General features: G+C 42.4%; 1 protein-coding gene across 1 annotated transcript; it reads left to right on the forward strand.

Moving 5' to 3' along the window:
* Positions 1 to 11,047: 11,047 nt before the first annotated feature.
* TECTB (tectorin beta) lies at positions 11,048 to 18,978 on the forward strand. The gene is made up of 10 exons (XM_059851963.1): positions 11,048 to 11,123; positions 12,899 to 13,089; positions 13,485 to 13,627; positions 13,708 to 13,780; positions 15,049 to 15,152; positions 15,232 to 15,315; positions 15,513 to 15,675; positions 17,448 to 17,517; positions 18,404 to 18,436; positions 18,926 to 18,978. The coding sequence occupies exons 1-10, from the start codon at positions 11,048 to 11,050 to the stop codon at positions 18,976 to 18,978; spliced, it is 990 nt and encodes a 329-aa protein (XP_059707946.1).
* The last annotated feature ends 1,473 nt before the right edge of the window (positions 18,979 to 20,451 follow it).

Below are 20,451 nucleotides of genomic sequence, written 5' to 3' on the forward strand. Positions count from 1 at the left end.
TATCCAGCATTTAGATACAAATACCAGGCCTTGTCCCCTCACCTGAGCTACACTGCCCACTAGTCAGGATGCCCTCAACTTTGGCATGGACAGGCAAATGAGAGATAAGAGAACCAGAGGAACTGCCCCTCCTGTGTGCAAATTGAGAGGAAAGGGCAGTCCACACCTCAGGGAAGGCAGGGGCAGGTTCCCTTTGCACAGGGAGCTTCAGAAACCTCCCTGAGGAAGGCAGAGAAATGCAATATCAAGGCACAATTTCCCTCTTCATGCTTTAAGCTTCTGGGGCCAGGAGCCTGGCCTCCTCACTTCACTTAAAGAGAGCCTGGTTAGACTGAGACTATAAAGGGTCCAGGCTGGCTGTGACTGTGCAGTAACGCAGGAAGCACAAGAGCCTTTATTTCCTTCTCTTTGGATAGTCATGGTCAAAATAGCTTTAAACAGTGCAAACCCATGCATGTATAACAGCAGCAGCCTGCTGCCAAGGAATCATGTTAGCTGATCACCACTGTCTGCCCAACACCAGCTCCTGCCTGCTGAGCCATTTTTGGCCAATGTCATATTGCTGCTGAGAGGAGCAGAGGTGAAAAGCCAGCAGGAAACCACCATGGAAACCCTGCACAAAGCAAAGGACTGTTGGGAGGAAAGATTTACAACCAAAATTTCACACACAGGAATATTTAAGTAGCATGGGCAAAGTCATGAAATGAAGGAGATTGATGGAGCAGCAGTGTTTGCTGAGCTCAGTGGAAGGGGTAAGTGCACAGAGAGGTGGTGGGGCAGGAAACATGGAAGGAGGTGGGAAGGTGAGAATACCAGAAGGTGACATTACATAGTAACACCTTCAGACATTAGTGGGTTTAGTGGCATATTGGACAGACCATAAGGGTTGCAATCACATGAGGCAAATGAAGACTGGGAAGTGGAGAAATGAACTGGCACAGGAATTCACAAAGCTGACTGAAAGGCTTGAGGTCACCCTGCAGCTGGGGATCTCAGATGAGCTGGCTCCTGACAGGAGGTGCAGAAGGAAAGAAATATACAGCATTTGTTGTCCTAGAGAGGAACATCTTTACAAACTACTTGTTACTAGCCACAAGATTAAGGCTTGGAAGAGAAGTTAAAAAGGTCTGGATGATTGAACTTATTTCACATCTGCTATTCCTGAGTGATGTAGGCTTTGATCTATTCTAGTTTTACTTATCTGTTAATAAATTATCTACATTATTAGTGAATGAATGTGTTGACAAAGATACAAGAAAATTATGTTTGCCCTTATATCATTGCTTGCTTGCCATATCAAAACAACAACACTAAATAATAATTATTATAGACAATGAAAATAATCAGAAGAGGCCAAGGAAGTCTCCAAAAGGTAGGTACCATTCAGAGGAGGGTGAGATGTCTTCATCAGATTTCATGAGTCACTTTGCCTTTCTGTGCCACCTGTGTCTGTTTATAGTACATCACTAACACCATCTCCTGGCCAGTTGGTGTCTGGACTAAAATCTTTATGAAGGTCTCAGAGAGCCTGAAATAAATGGTATTGCAAACATAGAAAATGCCATTGTTGCCATATCTTCTCTACATTCACATCCACTGATTTCACCTGTGCCAAAATAATACTATGCTCACCCCCAGAATTCGATGTAGAGTGTGGGCATTCCAAATACATTCTTTTTTCCCAAAGGGATTCCAGGAAGATGTATCAGAATACTCTCAAATCAGCTTACTTTTTCAGAATTGACTATTGACTGATGTATTTAGGTACACTTTGTTTTGGAGCCCTCTGAGAAAAACCAAAACTGATATTAAGAAAAAGGCTGTGAGCACTTTAAGCCTTACACACTTTCTGATACATCAATAATGTATCTTATCAACCTATTGCTGTAAAAGATTCAGTATTCCCTGCTCTTCTTATTCTCTTTTTTTTTTTTTTTTTAAGCTGTCAAGACCATCCAGACATGCAAAGAGTATCTCCTCAACTTCATGTGCTTTTGGTATATCCAAGCAGTCAGCAGTTCTGACTGCTGTTTACTGAATTTATCCAGCTGTTTTCAAGCATTTAAAACTAGGATTTGACATCTTGATCTTTCAAAATCTTATATATCTGTAGATGCCCAATATACATGTAAAGGTATTACCTTGGAGATTGCTCAGGGTTTATTGCTCCTATATATCAATTGGGCCAGACAGCTTTCATTTCAAAATCACTTAAGAACTGACTCACAGCTCAAGGAGCTTTGGCTTTCAAGATCGTATTTCCAGAAAAGAAATCAGAATCAGTAACTTGAATTTTTGCCTTTAAATTAATTCAGGAACATAAGGTCAACTTCTAATTTTAGCTAATCTTAGAATAAACAAACAACAGCAGAGCATCCTGCGTCATTAACAGCATAATCAATCTGGAGTCTTGAGCACAGTCTGTCCTGGAGGATTGAGTACTTGGGCTGTAGTGGGTTACTGAGGAGAACAACTCTATGAATCCCTTGGAAGGTAATCACATTCTTGTATTCCTGAGGGATTTTCATAAAAAGGAACTAAAGTGTCGTACTTTCTGGAATAGCTTGTAGGAAATACTACATGAATGCCACTGGTATAATAATTGCAAACATTTTTAGATGACCACAATGCTCTGTTCAGCCAGCTTAGATCGAAATGACGGTTTGCTGCAGACCGAGTATTTCCTCCAATTACATTACTGGAAGCTACATCAGAAGAGAGAAACTGTCATTTTAAAAGCTAGCAAACAGTACTTTTGCCCAGGATGGGTGAATTGATTTTGAGTGATCAATACAACACCAGCTACAGCTCAGCAGAAGAAAACACAGAGGTGTCAGCTTTCTCAAACCTGACTATCAGAGGGAGCCCATGAAAATCTCTGAAGAAATGTACATGGGCAGTACCACAGCCACCTCTTGTATTTGGTGTTTTCTGTAAGAAGTAATTAAAATTAATAATAAGATAAAATTTTAATAATAATTAAAATTAATGATCCAGCCAATTAAAAAGGTAAGATCTGGATTTTATCTGGTGTTGTTTGAGTCCTAATGCAACAAGGAAATTAAAACCCAACTGAGTGCCTGAAATTTTTAGATCAATTGCTCTGCTCCATTCCACTGTTACATTTCTCTGCTACTATGAAACATGGTGAATGGAAAGAACCATCTCAGTGGATGTCATCAATAGTGTGTTGGTGCAATTTGAAGAAAACAATACCCTTTAACTGATCTGAAAATTGGTCTGTTATCTGTGAGAAGTCTCAGAAAGTGACCTTTTTTGGAGGCTGAATGCTAAAGAATGTGTCTTGACTAAGTGAGAAGCTTTGTTTATGGCATCAGAAGACACTCAACTGGTAATCAAGTCACCAAATCATTGTCAAAAAGCCATAAAGGCCAGTGGAAATGGTAAACTGGCCTTTGGTAAAGGGTAAATGGAGTTTAGGACTTTAGATGGCAAAAGAACCTCTGACATGTGAGTCCTCTGTTCCAGAAGACATGGCCTGGCACTCCAAACAATCGTTCCACAGCTTCCCAGAAAGCTTTTCTCATTCACAGACAAACCCATCCAGAGTTTGCTTGGACACTTCCTGCTCCAAGCTGCTTACTGTTTCAGTGGCAAAGGAGAAGTAAGAGCAGGATGGGCAGCTCAAGAGCCCTACACGGAGCTTTGCCATTCTGTGGCTCCGTTCCATTATCTGCAAAACAGAGATAATGGTACTAAGATTGTGATAAGCATCATTATGATCAGTTTACAAGCACAGCACCAGCTAATTAATGCAGCTAAGTTTGATACATGTAGCTCTCAGAGCCACATAACTCTTTACAACAAACAGATCCCTTTCACAGCAAAGGAGACTGTCTCCAAGGATGATGCTATCAGACGGCCAAAAATCACAAACTTTCAAAAATGAGGACAACACTGGTATAATGGATACAGTGTGGTGAGAAAAGTAGGTCTAAGATTGAACTACCAGGATTATGTAGCTTGGGAAACCAAAACTGTGATTTTAATCAGCAGCTGCCATTTATAGAAGTGCAAAGGTTTGTTTTTGATTTGAGACTGCATCACTACAGATACTGAAAGTTTGTTTCATAGGGAAAACAAATGGATCTTAATTCTTCAAAGGATATGAATTTATGATAAGCATTTCAAAAACATGATTTTTACCAGTCCTTCATGTGTGCAATTCTATCTGAATCCCACAAAGCAGGTTTATAATTCAGCTGGATCAGACCATGGAGAACTAAGGAAGATGGAGAAGGGCTCTGTAGCTCAGGTAAGGGTAGAGGGGTTAAAGAGGGAGCAGGAGCACTCCAGGCTCCCAGGGCAATACAGATTGCAAGTCTGAGGAAAGGTTTCTGGGCTTGGGAATATGGGGCACTTCCAAGCTACATGGCAATCAAGATCTTTACTGTAATTCAGCATTCCTCCTGCTTCTGAAATATCTTTATCAGTTAGCCCCTTCTTTTGTCTTTGTTTTGCTTTTTTCTTCCTTAACCATATTTTTTAAATGAGCAGCATACATTTAGGATCAGTTTCTCAGCAGTCAATGGAATTACCACTGAGGGACCCCAGAGGATAAATTTGCCTTTGGAAAACACTTTATGTATCACTGCACTGCAGTCCTGTTTTTGTCAGGTTTTAAGTAGCAAAGCATGCAGGCTGGGTGAGCAGCATTATTTATGGCCAACACACATGGCCAGGAATGAGGCAGAAGATCAGACATCTGCTGGGGTGACATACCCCAACCCAAACTGAGAAACAGCATATTTCAGCAACCTTCCCAGCACCAGTGGGATAATACCCAGAAAAGAGAGCATTACTGGAGCAAGAAGAGAATGGTCACTGTGTCAGAGCCAGCTGCCAAACTGAGAAGATTAAACTAATGAATGACACAAAGAGTCCATTCTTCCTTTTTTCTCACCTTCCTTTTAAAATCCTCCCCCACACTGAGGTGAGATCCTCACCCACACTGCCAAGAGATCAAGACCCGTTGTTGAGATAAAAAGAACTAAAAGGTTTACAAGATGTTATACAGGATGGCATGATTGAGATCCAAAAAAGCACTTATGTACCTCAGAAGCCATTCAGGCCACATTCAGGTGATTACAGAATGCTACTGCACAGCAGTAACCAGCCATTACAAAATGCTTAATCCCTGTGTTCTCAGCAGAAAATCCCTGCAGTTCTGCTCTGACAGATCCCAGATGGGACAGCAGCTCTGGACACAGTGGAGCCCAGCAGCCACAGCCACACCCTCTTCAAAGAACAGCTGGAGCAGACTGGTGATCAGAGCCCTCGCCCAGGATTACAGGAGACCCAGACACAATTCTGGCTTGTTGAGATCAAAGCTATCTTTCCCCAGAAGTGCTCCAGCTTCTGCCTTGAAGCTGTCCTTGGGCACTCAGTGAGTAATTGGGGGGTGCTGGAGCAGGCTCAGGCATGTGTGCTGCTGAGCTCGCAGGGCTGCTCGGGCTCCCAAGGCAAGCAAAAATGAATGCCAAGCCAACCAGAGCAGTGTGTCTGGCTGGTTTCCACTCAGCTGCCCACACACAGACATCCAGTGTCATTTAAGATGTCCTGACTATCCTTGGCTTCCAGTTCCCACTCCAAAAGTGCCTGAGTGTCCCAGAGGTCCTGTGTCACAGGATATCTTGGGCACCTTACAGATACCTGTGCAGATATCTTGGCCACCTTACAGCACTTGCTAATGCAATACATGCCTCATTTAGACAAATTAATGAAGTACATGGCAAGTTTAGGCATCTCCAACTAGAGGCAGCCCAAGGATGAGTGAGGTCTCACATGACCAGTGTTAGTCATCAGTTCTGGTCTCGCATGACCTGTTTTACATGTCTCATACATTCATTAAATCAAGCACCATGTCTTTATTAAATCAAGCTCCAAAGCCTTATTCTTCATAACTAGCCAGCTTCAAGACCTCCCCTAAATAATAACAACAAATAAAGCACTTACCCACACAAAGGCTTCAAGGAAACTCAGCTGCAAACTGATGTTCTGTTCCTACAGCAGCAAACTGCTAAACAGGCAGGATTTTGCTGGAGAAGCATCCAAAGAACATTAAATATGCTGGCAAAGCTAAACAGCACTAGAATCAGGCATTCAAATGAACATGAAATATGATTATTGACTTCAGCCACAATTTTGCATTCAGCAAGATTTGCTGTTGTAAATATCTGTCTTGAACAGCAGAATTATGAAGGCTTCTTCAGCTGAGAGACTGTCCTCTCTCCCACCCCAGGAGTGCATGTACCAGCAGCAGCACTGTCTCACCAAGCTCATGGCTGCAGGTGATTGCTGAAAAACTATGATTCAGTGTTGCGTAGTTACACAGACAGAGAGCTAACCCATGAGTAAGTCAAGAGCAGAAGATTGTCTCTTCCAGTGGCCTGAACATCCATCTCTGGTTTTTTATGTGGCTTTTCCACAATGAGAGTTTCCTTTGATTTCCTCTTCTTCTCATAGGTCTTGTGCAGTTACTGAAGAATATCAGCCACCTGGGGACTTGGGGTGCAGGAGATCTGTGTGTCCCAGGCTCTCTGTATGTACATGCATTCCTCTATAATCTGCTCACAAGGCTAAAACATTCACAGAATAGAATTGTAGAATCATTTAGGTTGGAAAAAGATCTTGAAGTCCAACTGTCCTAACTGCCAAGACCACCACTAACCATGTCCTTTAGTGCCACATCTGCACGTACCTCCAGGGATGGTGACTCAGTCATGTGCTGAAGTGAGTGACCAGCCACGTGCCATGAGTAATAAACCACTGGAAAGGTATTTACACTGTAAAAGGCAAAAGAATCCTAAATCCCTAAGGTATTTATGACTTGAGGGAATAAGTCTACACAGCACAGCTCAATCAGGCTTCAAGAAAATTTGATTGTACCAACACAGTGGTGCACTTCCAAGAGGATCCACTCACTCAGATCAGGCCAAATATAAATACAGCTGCTATGCTTCCAGACCCAGCATGGATGTCTGCTATGCCTGTGCAGACATAAAATAAATCCTTTATCTCAGACAAAACTGAGTCTACCAGGTTTTGGTGCATGGAAACACCTTCATTTACACATTGTAGCCTCTAGATGAGTGTGAGCTGATCTGTCTTCCCCTGGAATCAGCTGCCTGTCTCCATTGATCCTCATTATCTCATAAGTCCTTCCATATAGCTAAGGGACTCTTCAGGTTTATTGTCTTGTCCAAAACCAATGAAAATTGGATGTTGCAATATCCCTTGCAGGTTCAAACAGCAGAACCTCATTTGCTTCATGTAAGAGCCAGACAGTTGATACTCACACAGCTTTCCATCACAATATGAGGAACAAGGCTGGAGACACAAGCTGCCCTTGTAGGTGGAATCCACAATAAGGCCTTCATTTGCTCTTGGTTGAAATCTGTACAAATACTTAGGTTGCTGAGATTATTCAATGGTCTTGGAAAGACTCAGGGAACTGCAACAATCCTCAATGGTCTGCTTTGCAAGTTAATGGCTTTCCTTTTTCTGTGTGTGCACTTACTGAGAGAAACCTAACCCTTCCCCAGCCTTCACCTCTGAGCAGTGCAGGTATCAAATGCTGGTTGGCTTAGGTACATTTTGTGCTTGTTTCTCATGCAAATGCAAACTGCTATACACCAGCTGGCACCACTGCCAAATTTGTTTCATGGTTTTCATTCTGTTTTCTACCTTTTGCCTAAAAGGAGTATTATGTACATGGAGATAAGTTTTCTGTGAGAAGATAGTGAGAGATTCATTTTCTCATACAAATTATGGGATTTGATCCATTTTGGAGTAATTCCACTGAAACCTGTACTGTTATACCAATGATAATTTAATTAGAGTATTTACTAAAAATTATCAGTAAAAAGCTAATCTGTGTTTCAAGAGCTTTGTTAATGTTCTGGAGAGGTGGACCACTTACATAATTTTTAGCAAGGCATTTACATTATGCCTAATCAAATTAGCCAAATATCTTATGCTCCAAATCAGCCCTGTGTGTGCAGGCTTGATAGGCCAAGTCCAAGCCCAGGACTGAATCTGATTCTTTGAGTTTGAAGAATTAGCTTGTACACAGCCATGAGTCCTTTCTCATGCCCAAAGTCACAAGCCCTCTCCTGCAGACCTCCCCTGGTTTCTGGGCTATATATTCTTGTCAACAGGGTTGATCATAAGGTCTCACCAGAAATCCTGGTTTCTTCTTACAGACCAAATACACACTCACACACAGAAAGACAAAAAATAGTGCCCATTGACACAGGGTATATTTAGATTTAGCCTCAGGAAATCAAAATTAGGCCTGAATCCCTGCAGGATTTGGGGTGAGGCTACAAAACAGATACCTGGAGTTAAATCTTCCTTGCTCTAGGATTTCTGATGAGGATAATCTCTAGTTAGAGAGATCACACCAAATGATTGATGAGCTTTGGTTCTTGTTCAGTGGATTGTTCTTTAATTCAATTAAAATAACAACAAACCCTGCCCAGAGGATTTTATCCATGTGTCCATCTTTAAGTAATCTCATTTAAATCAGGATGTGGTGGCTTGCAGGCTCATTAGAACAGTAAGATCAACTCCTCACATCTTGGTTCAGACTTGATGTTTGAAGTTAAGCACCAACATGTGTAGGCTTTTCAACCTTTGCTTAGGGCTTTGGATCAGTTTGCCAGCAGAAGTCACCCTGGTCACTTAATTCTTCATGTCACTGCAGATTCACCTGCACATGACCATCACCAAGCAGCCCTCACAGTGCAGGTGCACCCATGGCCCTGCTTTGCTCAGGTCTTCTGGCTTGAAACACTTCTTGTAGTGAATGCTGTCCTCAAGGTGTTCCTATAAATCTCACTCACAAGCCAGCTAAAAACTCCTTGTTGAGCATTTCAGGTTTAGGTCAGGGCCACTGTTCTCTTTCATTCCACTCTCTCCTTCAAAAACTCCAGACTACTGACAACTGGTAGAGCTTTATTACTGTGCCACCCTATATGCCAAAAACTGCCTGAGAGAAGGCAGATCCACACCAAAGTCCTGCTGTGGATGGGGCAGAACAAGGTTCTGCACAAGAGGAGCTACCCCAGACCATCTGTGAGGAGCCCCATAGGGTCCCAGAGGTGTTTAGTGACTCGAGACAGGTATCGGAGCATGAGTGGTTCAACAGCACATGGGACTGGGTAGGGTTTGGGACACAGTGCCCAAAGCTGAGCCTGGGCCAGCTCCCATGGCAAGACTGTTTAAAGCCCATATTCTGTATAAAATAGCAGTAGTGCACCCACTACTTTTTCTGGGCCTTTCACTATAAGCTGACACAAACAGGATGTAATGGGGCACCAGAAAATCCTACCAGCTAGCCAAGACTTTCACAGGCATCTTCTTGACTGGTGGTCATGCAAAGAGTAAATTTGTTCCAGCTTTCAGTGCAATGGTAAATTTTACACAATCTATAGTTTAATATTCAATGTATATTACACAGTCTTATATGCATTTAGTATTATATACTATTTTTATGTAGCATAATGCTAAGGCTCTTATGGAAGAGCCTACCTAAACTCAGATTACCTGCCTCAGCTTTTAGAAAAAAATAAGTAAAAAAACTAACTCCAAAGGTAGCATATGATCTGTTGCCATTACTTTTGTTCATTTGTATGGCACAAAAGCTTGACATTCTCAATAAGCCATTTAAGACAATCAACTAATTACTATAAATACATTTTTACAGAATTCTAGCAGGCAGTTGTAGCTTCACCTCTCCAGAAATTCTACATTTTCCTAATAAACTCACAAACAAAAAAAAATTTTGTACCTTCAGCAGGTTTCTGTTCACTTGTTTGCAATACCTGTAAAAAAACACTGTAGAAAGATTTGTAAAAATCAAGTAGCAGCAATGCAGACTCATCTAGGGGAAGAGAACTGCTTTTCTAGAACCCTTTTTTTTTTCCCTCTCCCACTGGACAATACTGGCAGGTTGAGATTTAACCAGAGATGGGCTCCTTTTACAAGATTGCTTATATAAAGCGAAGATAACACCAGCTGGGTTCATTTGAAAGAGGACATCTTGGAAAGAGCTGACAGCACTGCTTTTGGAATGAGACTGGAATGAAAATCTGAAATAATTACCTCCGTCCTGTCTCGTAGGTATAGCCCTTAATTTCTTGTAGAATGCATAGGATGATAATTAGAAGGAATTGTCACTGATATGTACTTTAAGACCCTTTTATAAACTCATATATATTTATGTATTTTTAAATAGAGGCTGAGTGAAAATGTTGAGAGTGATTGGTTTCGTTAGAATTACTGAATTGGAATGATTTTTTTTTTTTTCCTGTAAATGATATTTCTTACTTCTGACTTAGTCTGCTTAGTGATGTGTGTATGAGGGCTGATACTGAAGAGTGTCTTCAAAGGGAAAATATGAGAACTGCAGTCCCAATCCCACAGGATGTATATGTTTTTCCCCTGTGGGAAATGGCTTTCAGGTTGGAAGCCTAAAATGTAAATGTAAATAACTTCTGTGGATGTTTTCCTCAAAACTCAACATTTAGCAGCAAAGGAAAAAATGCCTAATTCACCAAAACTGAGCTATCTTAAGTTTATATGCATCAGAATATCAATCACCACAGAGAATAGTTTCAGCACTAAATTTTAAGCACATTATATATGTTCTTGTGTCATATTTCTTCTAGTAATTGCTATTCCTTCTTTTTTCAAATCCTACTGTTTCATTTGGTTATATTAACACTTTAGGTTTAGACTATTTGCAAGAAACCAAACTAGAATAATTAAAAGCCACCACTAAACTGAAATAGTAAAATTGTCCCAATAGTGATCCAGTTATAGCAATGGTCTTTGCAAGATTTACCCTGTAGTTGCAATTAAATTGGGTGACAGGATATCAGTAATGTTTTTTCTTTCTGCAAAAATGATATTTTACAGTAGCTAGTACAAGCTCAGGACTGCAGACAATGCACTATTTTTATTTCCACTTTTTAAGACATTTTCAGCTTTTATTTCCTGTGTCCTCAGATCATTGCAAGAAATGGTGACTCTTGCTATTTATCTGCTGGTCATCTTGGCTCGAGCTCTTGCAGGGCCTTGCACTCCAAATAAAGCAGGTAAAATAACTTAAATCTCCTAAGATCTTCTCCTGTAGTTAAGATGCCACAGGGTTTTTTCATTCAAAATCAAAAGGTTTTCCTTCAGAAAGTTAAACTGTGGATTCTGTAGAGCAAGTCCTTAAATTTCTTTTATTGACCTGCTTTGAGCTAGCACAGTAAAGAATGTTCCATACAAGTCCTAACCCCACAAAGAATTAGGCATGTAGCTAATTCTGTGCAATAACCATCGTGCAAGAAAGTTAATCACAAAAGCATAAAGTAGCAAAGTAACAAAAACAATTAGAACTTTTCTGTAATAGTACAGGCTAGATGCAGCAGATCTTTGCTGCCCAAACTGGGTTTTAGTCCCACAGACTACAGTCAGATTGCCAGTGGTGATTGAATGTGCTGGGCTGAACTCCTGAACCAAACTGTTATATTAAAGCAAGAAAAATACAAAAATCATTGAAGGTAAGGCTCTAATTGCACACTGATTAGTGCCTAGAAACTGAAGTGATCTGGTGCCTGACAGACCTGTAAAATAGATTTCACTACAATTACAGAATGTGCTCTAGAAATATGTTGGAATATGCCTCAATTCAGTGTTTGCTTTTTAGTGCATGACTGCTGTCAGGTTGCTGTCATTCATTTAATGGTATATCTAAAGTATTTGGCCCTCAAGCCATTTATTTCAGTACCTTTATTTGCACAGTTTCTCTTAACTGCAGGAATTTTCATAGCTCTAAAGTTGCCAGTTTTAAATCTGAGCATTAACACAAGCAGAATCAGCTTGCGTGTGCTGAAGGTTTGTTAAACAGAAAAAGCAAATTTTTAATGTCTCTACTTGACTTTCCAAGATTATTCCGTAGCAGACATGGAAAGGCTGCAAAATGAGGCTTTTAGCATAGAAAAATGAGAGTGGCAAGGGCTTTAAAAGAAGTAACTGAATAATTCCAGGGAGGGTACCTTTTTTTCTCACTGTAGTAATTGGAAGTCTTCTCCAGTTTTCAGGTCACTAATGGTTAATCACTATTTGCCCTTAAAATTTCCACTGGACATTCAAATTAGCTGTGCCTGTGAAAAATATCCAATTCTGCTATCATGAAGCTATCAGCCTGTCTGTTATGATGTTCAGCATTCATGTGTGTATTAGCAATCACCATGTTTGGAAATACACAGCACTGCTGTTAACAGGGCTGGGAGTTTGGGTCATTTCCTATTGCTGTTAGCAGGCCTAGGTTCTTCAGTTCAGTTTTAGAGCTTGGCTTTTGACTTGACAATTGGAAAAATTCAGGTTGTACTGGCACTACAGTGCCAGCCCAAGAGGAGAAAAGGCAGAATATCTATTGTGGCCAAGATTTATACACCAGTACAAAACAGTGCAGATCTACAAATCCTACCAAACAACCTCACCAATATTATTTTTACAGAGTCAGTGGTATTACAGAAACCAGCTTTGCAGCATAAGTTAATGAGACATTTTCAGTGCAGTCCTTTTTACTTCAGGTTTCTCAGCAGTGTCTCTGCTTTTCAATCGCCTATTCCTGAAAGATAAAAATTTTTCACAAAGTTCTGCATTGATTAGAAGGCAAAGGCTAAACTCTTCCAAAGAGGACAGAATTTAACAACTTAAAGGTCTGTTTTGTGTAGCAAAAGCTGCTCTCATTAGGGGACCTTCCAGCACACACTCCTGTTCACAGAAGGTTAAGCCCAATGGAAAGTAAGTGGGTGGACCCACCTCTTCGAAAGGAAATTACTACTGAATAACTCCAGGTCTATCATTTTCCTTCCAGATGTAATTCTGGTATACTGCTATCCTAAAACCATCATTACCAGAATTCCAGAGTGTCCTTATGGATGGGAGGTTAATCAGCTGGCACTTGGAGGCATTTGCTACAATGGGATCCACGATTCAGGATATTACCAATTCACAATCCCAGACCTGTCACCTAAAAACAAATCATACTGTGGCACACAGTCAGAGGTAAGACTATGAAGGTCAGCATTTCTGACTCAGGAAATGGCTGCACTCACTTGAGAGAGTCCTATCCTCTTCAGCTTGAAGTAAGCTTTAGGTACCAATGGAAGAAGGAGGCAAACTGCAGAGTCAAGGAGAAGGAAGAATCACACAGCTGTCCTTTGCAGTTCCAGGCAAAATACTCACTGGGTTAGTGATATTAGTTTGCTGTTCAGCTGCACCTGTGTTACACAGAACATAGGTTTAGTAAGGCATGTGAATAGGCAGCACAGCATTTAAAGAGCTACCAAACCATGTTTCTTTGGGGAGGCTGCTTAGACACAAAAGTCTTCATGTTTCAAAGTTTCCTGATGCCTCAAGGACTCAGTACTGCCCACATTTCTCTGTCTCACCATTCACAGTTCAAGAATCCCGTGTATCACTTCTATAACTCCATCGTCTCCAATGACTCCTCAGTGATTGTGAAGAGCCAGCCTGTGAATTACTCATTCACCTGCACATACAATGCCAACTACCTGGTGAACCAGGCTGCCTTTGACCAAAGGTACATCCTCTTCTGGGAGTGAGTCTCACGCTGTCCTCATCACCATGCCTCACTCATGCAGAATTTTGTCCTGTCCCCAGGGTGGCCACCGTCCATGTGAAGAACGGGAGCTCCGGCTCATTTGAAAGCCAACTGTCCCTCAACTTCTACTCTGTAAGTGCTCTTTGCCACCCACACCTTCACCTTTACCCTACAAAGGCTTCAGCCAAAGGGCTGGAAAAAACAGGGCTGCTGCTCCTGACTTTTATGTGTCATGGAGCACATTACTAGCCTGGAACAGATAATTGCAGTGGGATTGGCAGGGGTTCTTCTTTCTGCTGATTAACAGGGATATACTTGAAGTGAACAGAGCAGACTCATGCCAGCTGTTCTTTTAATCCCTCAGAATCAGACAGATTTTTCTGCTGAGAGGTACATTTCTAACCTGCTGACAGGTTTTATAAGAAAAATCAAAACTTGTGTGTAGTCCCACTGCAAGAGCAGCATGAATCTGCATGTACTCCTGGCCTTGCATGGCCTCTACAGACACAGCAAAGCTCCTTGCATTTCTCTTGCAGCTTTCTCTCTGGTCCTCTCACCTGATTTCATGTACCCCACAGATCTTTAGGTCATGCTGGAATTTTGTTGCCAACAAAATATTGTCCCTTGTTATCAGGCAGATTTTTGAAGCATCCCTCTCCTCTCTGTAGCTCCACTGCACTGCTGGAGCAGTCAGCTCCTAATCCTGGAATCTTTTCTTCACAAAAGCACAGTCAAAAGCTCCAAAACAGCCTCTCTATTTTAGCACAGCTAGAAAACTAGGAACATACTGTGTTAAAATTATATGCCAGGTAAAAGGAGTATTTACCAACTAGATAAGCCAATGCTCGGACTAAACCTGATATTCTTTATATAATTCTGGCGCTAGCTTTGTTACCATCTTACCCAACAAGAAGCATTGGGATTTAAGATAGGCATTTCAGTGTATTTGTAACCAAAACTTTTCAACTGAGTACCACACTGCTCTATGTTCAGCAGGCTGGCTTTTTTCTTGTGATTTCTGCTTGTCTTCATTCCTTCAACATGTGGCCATGTCCCAACTCCATTCCCATTCTATACACTCATCTTCACTCTCACTCCCACCAGCTTCCCCCACCACCAGAAGCAGCAGCAAGCTTTCTTCCCACCCATGCTCTATGAGAATACATGCAATACATGCTACAACCTAAACAGCATCAATTTCTCTCACTGATCATCATTATACGCCAAATATTAACAAAAATATTTTTAAACATCATCTTGGGTTTGCAATAATCCTACTGCCAGTAAAGAGTTTGGAGGTTGCAGCTTTCTGGGGTCCATCTCTCCAGTGGTGTCTGAGGTTGAATCATGCCTTGCTTTGCATGTTACATGTATCATGCCTTTGTCTTTGTCTTTCAAAGAATGCCAAGTTCTCAAGTATAAAGGAAGCCCCCTTTGTGGTTGAAACATCAGAAATTGGCTCTGACATATTTGCTGGAGTGGAAGCCAAGGGCTTAAGTGACAGGTAGGCAAAGGAAGGAGGAATGAGTAATAAATTGGCAACTGGGACTTTCCTTGCTAATCTGGGGTTTGTATCTTCCCAGGTTTAAAGTTGTTCTCAACAACTGCTGGGCAACTCCCTCCTCAGAGTATTTCTACCAGATCCACTGGCCTTTGATCACCAAGGGGTAGGTGTTGCTGGGACCTAGGGGAGCACCTCTACTCAGCCCAGCCCTGAGGATGACTGCAAAGCTGTTGTGGGGTATAAGGCAGCAAAGGAGAAGCTGGCCCACAGCAGGGCAAATGCTTTCATCAGATGTCACCTCAGGAGATGTTTCACTGAAGCCATGGGGGCTCTGACACTGCTTCTCCACCCACAACACAGGTGTGCCACGGACTACTCCATCCTAGTGCACGAGAACGGGAAAACGAACCGGGCCACGTTCCAGTTCAACGCCTTCCGCTTCCGCAACATCCCCAAGCTGTCCAAGGTCTGGCTGCACTGCGAGACGCACGTCTGCGACAGCGAGAAGTTCTCCTGCCCCGTGGTAAGGCCTCCCTGCTGGAGAAACACACACGGTACCACCTTCAGACAGAGGATGGCCAGCCCTCCTCGAGGGTAGGCAGGTGCAGAGCCAGCAGCCAGGGCTCTCAGCAGATGGAGGCAGGCACTGTGTGAACCCAGCTGTGCAGCCCAACCCCTGCCATGCCACAGGCAACATCGGGAAACTTGTTTAAATGTATTGAGAAATAAGGCAGCCATTGAAAGACTCAGCTTGTGTTGATATCCCAGAGTACAGTCCTGTCTGACAAACAGCTACAGTTAAATACAAGCCTGGAAAAAAGGAGAAAGTTGAGCTTCTTCCGTTTTACCAAGTATGTTGGTGCTAAGAGCACCCTGGGGACAGTGGGAGAACCTGTCTCAAACCTGCCAATCCACCTTCCCAAGGAAAGTCTTCCCTGCCATGCTGCAGTAAGTTATTGTAGTAAGTTATTGCTCTTGCATTCATCCTACTCTGCATAAAATACATAAATTGTCTCCGGAGCAGGAACTGAGGTAGAAGAGTGGATTCCTGTATCCTTAGATGGGAGCATGGGTGGGGTGCTATACAGGCACAGAATTTAACAAGGGCAGGTGCCCATAAAATGTCTTTTTTTAAAGACTTCTCTCCACCCTTCACCAACTCAGAGCTTTGCCATTCTTTCTCTCATGCAATGAAATAGAATTTTATTGAACCTAAAATGAAAGTACAGAGTACTCCCTGGCCAACATGCTGTCATTTCAACAACAAATATTTCTTGCTGGAGAAGAGAAAACATCACTCCTGGCGAGCCCAGTTTTTCATTCCAACCCCTTTCTCAGTCCAGGAGCAAATTAAGGCAGCGTTTTGTATTATACAGCTTCAGTGCTAAGTACGAGGCACTTACTTGTGCAAAATTTGCATGTTTGCCAAAAATGCATTGTTAGAAATTCTAAGTTTCAAAGGCAACAGAAAAAACTCTACGATTTTGTAGATTTTTAAGATTTCTTCAACTTTTATCCAGACACAGATCAGAGCTAAAAGAAAACACAAACTCACTACTTCATATGTGCCCCTCTGGCAGTAGTGTAAAACACATCATCCTTTCAGGCACTGTGTGGAATTCCCACCTCATCCTCCAGTGCAGGATAATTGCTCGATCAGGCAACATCCCTCGAGTCCAGTTCCCACTCAAAAATACAGCTGGTGGTCTCCTGCAATTAAGGTTGAACCAAGATGGTGGTCCATGCTTACAAGCAACTCATAACCAGAATTACTACATGCTGAGCTTGTAATAAAAATGCCCACAGCTGGGGATCTGCAAAGGTCAGGAGATGCACAAGGACCTTTAATCTGCAAAGCACTGCCTCCAATACAGACCTTGTCAGCCGTGACAGGCATCATTAGTGCTGGACATGAGCTGATCTATATGGAAAGGATTTGGTGCTTCCTGTTTCTACCCAATGGGCAACAATTATCATCAGCAATAAACGACCGCAGAAGCCTTCACAGAGGTCAGGGGTTAAACAGATGGAGCTCAATTTCCCTCTTCTTGACAGGAGTTTTTTTTAAGGCAGGTTGGAAAAGGCAGCCCACCAAAATCTTGAGAAAATGAAGAAAAAGACTCTCTTTAAATCTCTCCTGCATTAAAACCCCCAATAATTAAAGACAGGGGGGAAAAAAGTCCCTAGAAAATATGCAGCAATTTCCTTGGTTGGAAACATAAGAATTTTGCCTGGGTTTTTTTTAAATTTTTAATTGTTTTGGTATATACATGGGTTTCTCTCTTCTCTCTTGAGACATGCGACAAGCGCAAGCAGCGTGCGGAACAAACCGGAGGTGTTCTGGTGGCGGAGATCACCGTGCGCAGTAAGTGCCTGGGCTCCTGGGGTGCTTCTCCCTTTGGGAAGCAATGAAGCTGGCAGATAGGAGCAAGAGGAGAGAGCCACAGCCCTCTGCCAGACCCCTTTCCCCCCGGGCAGCAGGAGTCTTGAACAGGAGTTGGACCCCTCCAGCTCTGGCAGAAGAGCTCAGTGACATTCTCTTCTCTTGCCAAGTGAGTCAAGGCACCCCTTTGGCATTTATGATAAATGGCCAAACCACTGACACACCGAGCTGGCAGTGAAAGCTCTGCTCACCTGCCTGTGACCTCAGCAGCAGCTCAGACACGCTCTGACGGGTTGCACATGACTGGGAGAGAGGTCAGGAGCAGCAGGAAAGTTTTTCTTTACACTGTGGGTCCGTACTTCAGCATATCCATGACACTGTCATGTGTTGCAGGGATGATTTGTGCCTATCCCTCCTGACACACTGATGGCACTGCCATCGGCCTCCCCACTGCAGAGCAACTGCTCCCTCCAACTGCTGCCTCCTGCAGGCACCAGGGATTTCTCTCTGATCTGGTTCATCTTTTGAAACAAGTCCTTGGAACAAACTATGTTTTTACTAGAGCCCTTTATACTAGTTTATCAAGTATATCTGCACCAATCTGAAAGTCACTTTAAAACTACAAATACAGATACGGTAGAATTATTACAATCCCTTATGTTGCACCAGTAAACCCCTATCCATGTTAGAATGTAAAAGAACTGAGGATCTTTTTATAACTTCAAACAGTAAATCCAAGAGGAAGAAATAGTCAGAATTTCAAACTGTGACAAATGTTTCCTGTTCTGCTTTTACAAAGCACACTGGTGCACTTTGCCCTATTTTAAACATCATCCTGATGTAATCTTTTTCCTCCTCTCTTATACAGGCAAAGGTTTATCCAGATTTTACACTTTCTCAGGTAAACAGCAAAGGATGACAATGAAAGTATCAATCCCAAATACAGATTTTCAGTGTCTTTGTCAACATAAAATCCGTATCTCAAAGAAAAAAACCTGAAATACCAGTAAATTTGACAGAAGAATGAACATTTCAAAATCAGATTTTATTCCCCAGTGTTATATACTTTGTTTTCCTTCTTTTGGTCTGTCCCTCACACCAGACAATAAAATCATAGCAATTTCTTCCAATACTGAACAATCTTCTTTCTCTAATTGTCACACCCTCTTCCCAAAAAGGAACAATCATGTTTTACTAGGTTAAATGAAGTGTCTGAAAGCATTTCTGATTGGCAAGGCTTTGAAACACACCTTTCAAAGTCTACTTGCTAACATTTGATATGTTGACAGAGCCACATTAGGCCACGCAGTTTTATTGAATGGGGTGGGAAGAGAAGGTGAAAGGGAGCTGACAGAGAAGTACTCACATATAGCCTGTGTTTCTCTTGCAGATGTCATCTTCCACCTACTTTTTGTGATTGGATTTTCTGCTGTTTTATTATAAAATGCAGCCCAGCTGTACTTCGTAACTTTCCCTGATCCTGTTTGGACCTGGACTTCTTTACTAAAGATGTTTATTTTACAGAGGAAAAAGGAAAGCCACTAAAAATCCTTTTACCATTTTACCAGATAAATAAAATATTCCATGAGCTTTGTGTCTCAAATTCTGGAAAATCCCAAAGCAGATTTGCTTCTCCCAAGTCTCTGCTGGCATTTTGAACTAGTGAAAACCCTTGGGTTATGTATTCTGCCAATACCTCCTTTTAAAAAGCTGTGATGGCAATAGGACCTGTTTCTGAACAGAATATAGAGATGTGCAAACTCAGCATTTTCCAGTGCCAAATTTACCTTCAGGGTCCCCTTCCCTGCCAGTCTCAGTGTGGTACCAAACTCCCCTCCAGGCCTGGTCTTGCAAAGTCCCAGTTTGTTCTGTGAAGTCTTGGAACAAAACAAAAACCAACCTAACATATCAAGGATGGGAGGAAAGGGTGCTTTTCATGTAGCAGTAATTAGAAGGTGCTCAGAGTTAATTACCTGACATTTCTTTCCTGATTCTCAGCGTTGTCAGTATTGATTGGTTGGATTAAGTAGAGCACACTGTAGGAGTAGGATGTCTTGCTGACTGGACAGGCTCAGTGCTGGATGGTTACATGGTATGGGAGCATATTGAGCACATCTGAGGTTGGAAAACAAGCTAATGAGCTTTGCACTTCCTTGAAGACATAGCCAGTGGCAGGCACAACAGGGTCCAGCTGTTAGGTCTGTACCTGAGTAACAACAGCAAGACAAAAGCACTGGAAAGGGAAATCATGATTTATAAAAAGCAGGAAATGTCAGGACATGAAACAATTCCCCAACAAGCATAACAGTTGGTTCCTTACTTCCATTAGTTATTTGAACAATATTGAAAAAAACCCCTTGAAATTGTCAGAAACATCCTTAGAACTTTTCCATGAAACTTCCAGGATCCTAAATGTGAAAGACGGAAGAATGACTATAGTTGTTACACTTCCAATTAATGAACACGGTGTGTGTACCTGTGTTTGCACATACTGAAGCAAAAGCACATTACAGATTTTTATTGTTTGTAGAGAGGGAGCCTCCAGAATAACTCTGTGAAGGATTTTCAGCTCCCTGAAAAAGCTCATTTTCGGTAAAAGATAAAGCAGAGCTAGAACACGCATCCATTAGACCCCAGCGGTAAAATGAACACATTTCAGGGCATTTCCAGAGGCTCCTTTCGCTGCTCCCGGTGCAATCTCGATCCGTGGGCGCTGCCGGGCGCGGAGGGCGCGGGGAGCGGGCGCCGTTCCCCGCCGCGCACAGCAGAGGGCGCTGCGGGGACAGCGCCGAGCTCTGCCGGGCCCGCAGCTCCGCGGGACGGTCCGACCGGGATGATCGCCCCGCAGGCTCTGGGCCTCGCTTGCTGCATCACCTCCCTCTCCTGTGCTCTCCTCCGCCTCCTCTGCTCGCCTCC

This window comes from Haemorhous mexicanus, chromosome 7 (assembly GCF_027477595.1).
Source record: "Haemorhous mexicanus isolate bHaeMex1 chromosome 7, bHaeMex1.pri, whole genome shotgun sequence".
NCBI classification, from domain to species: Eukaryota; Metazoa; Chordata; class Aves; order Passeriformes; family Fringillidae; genus Haemorhous; species Haemorhous mexicanus.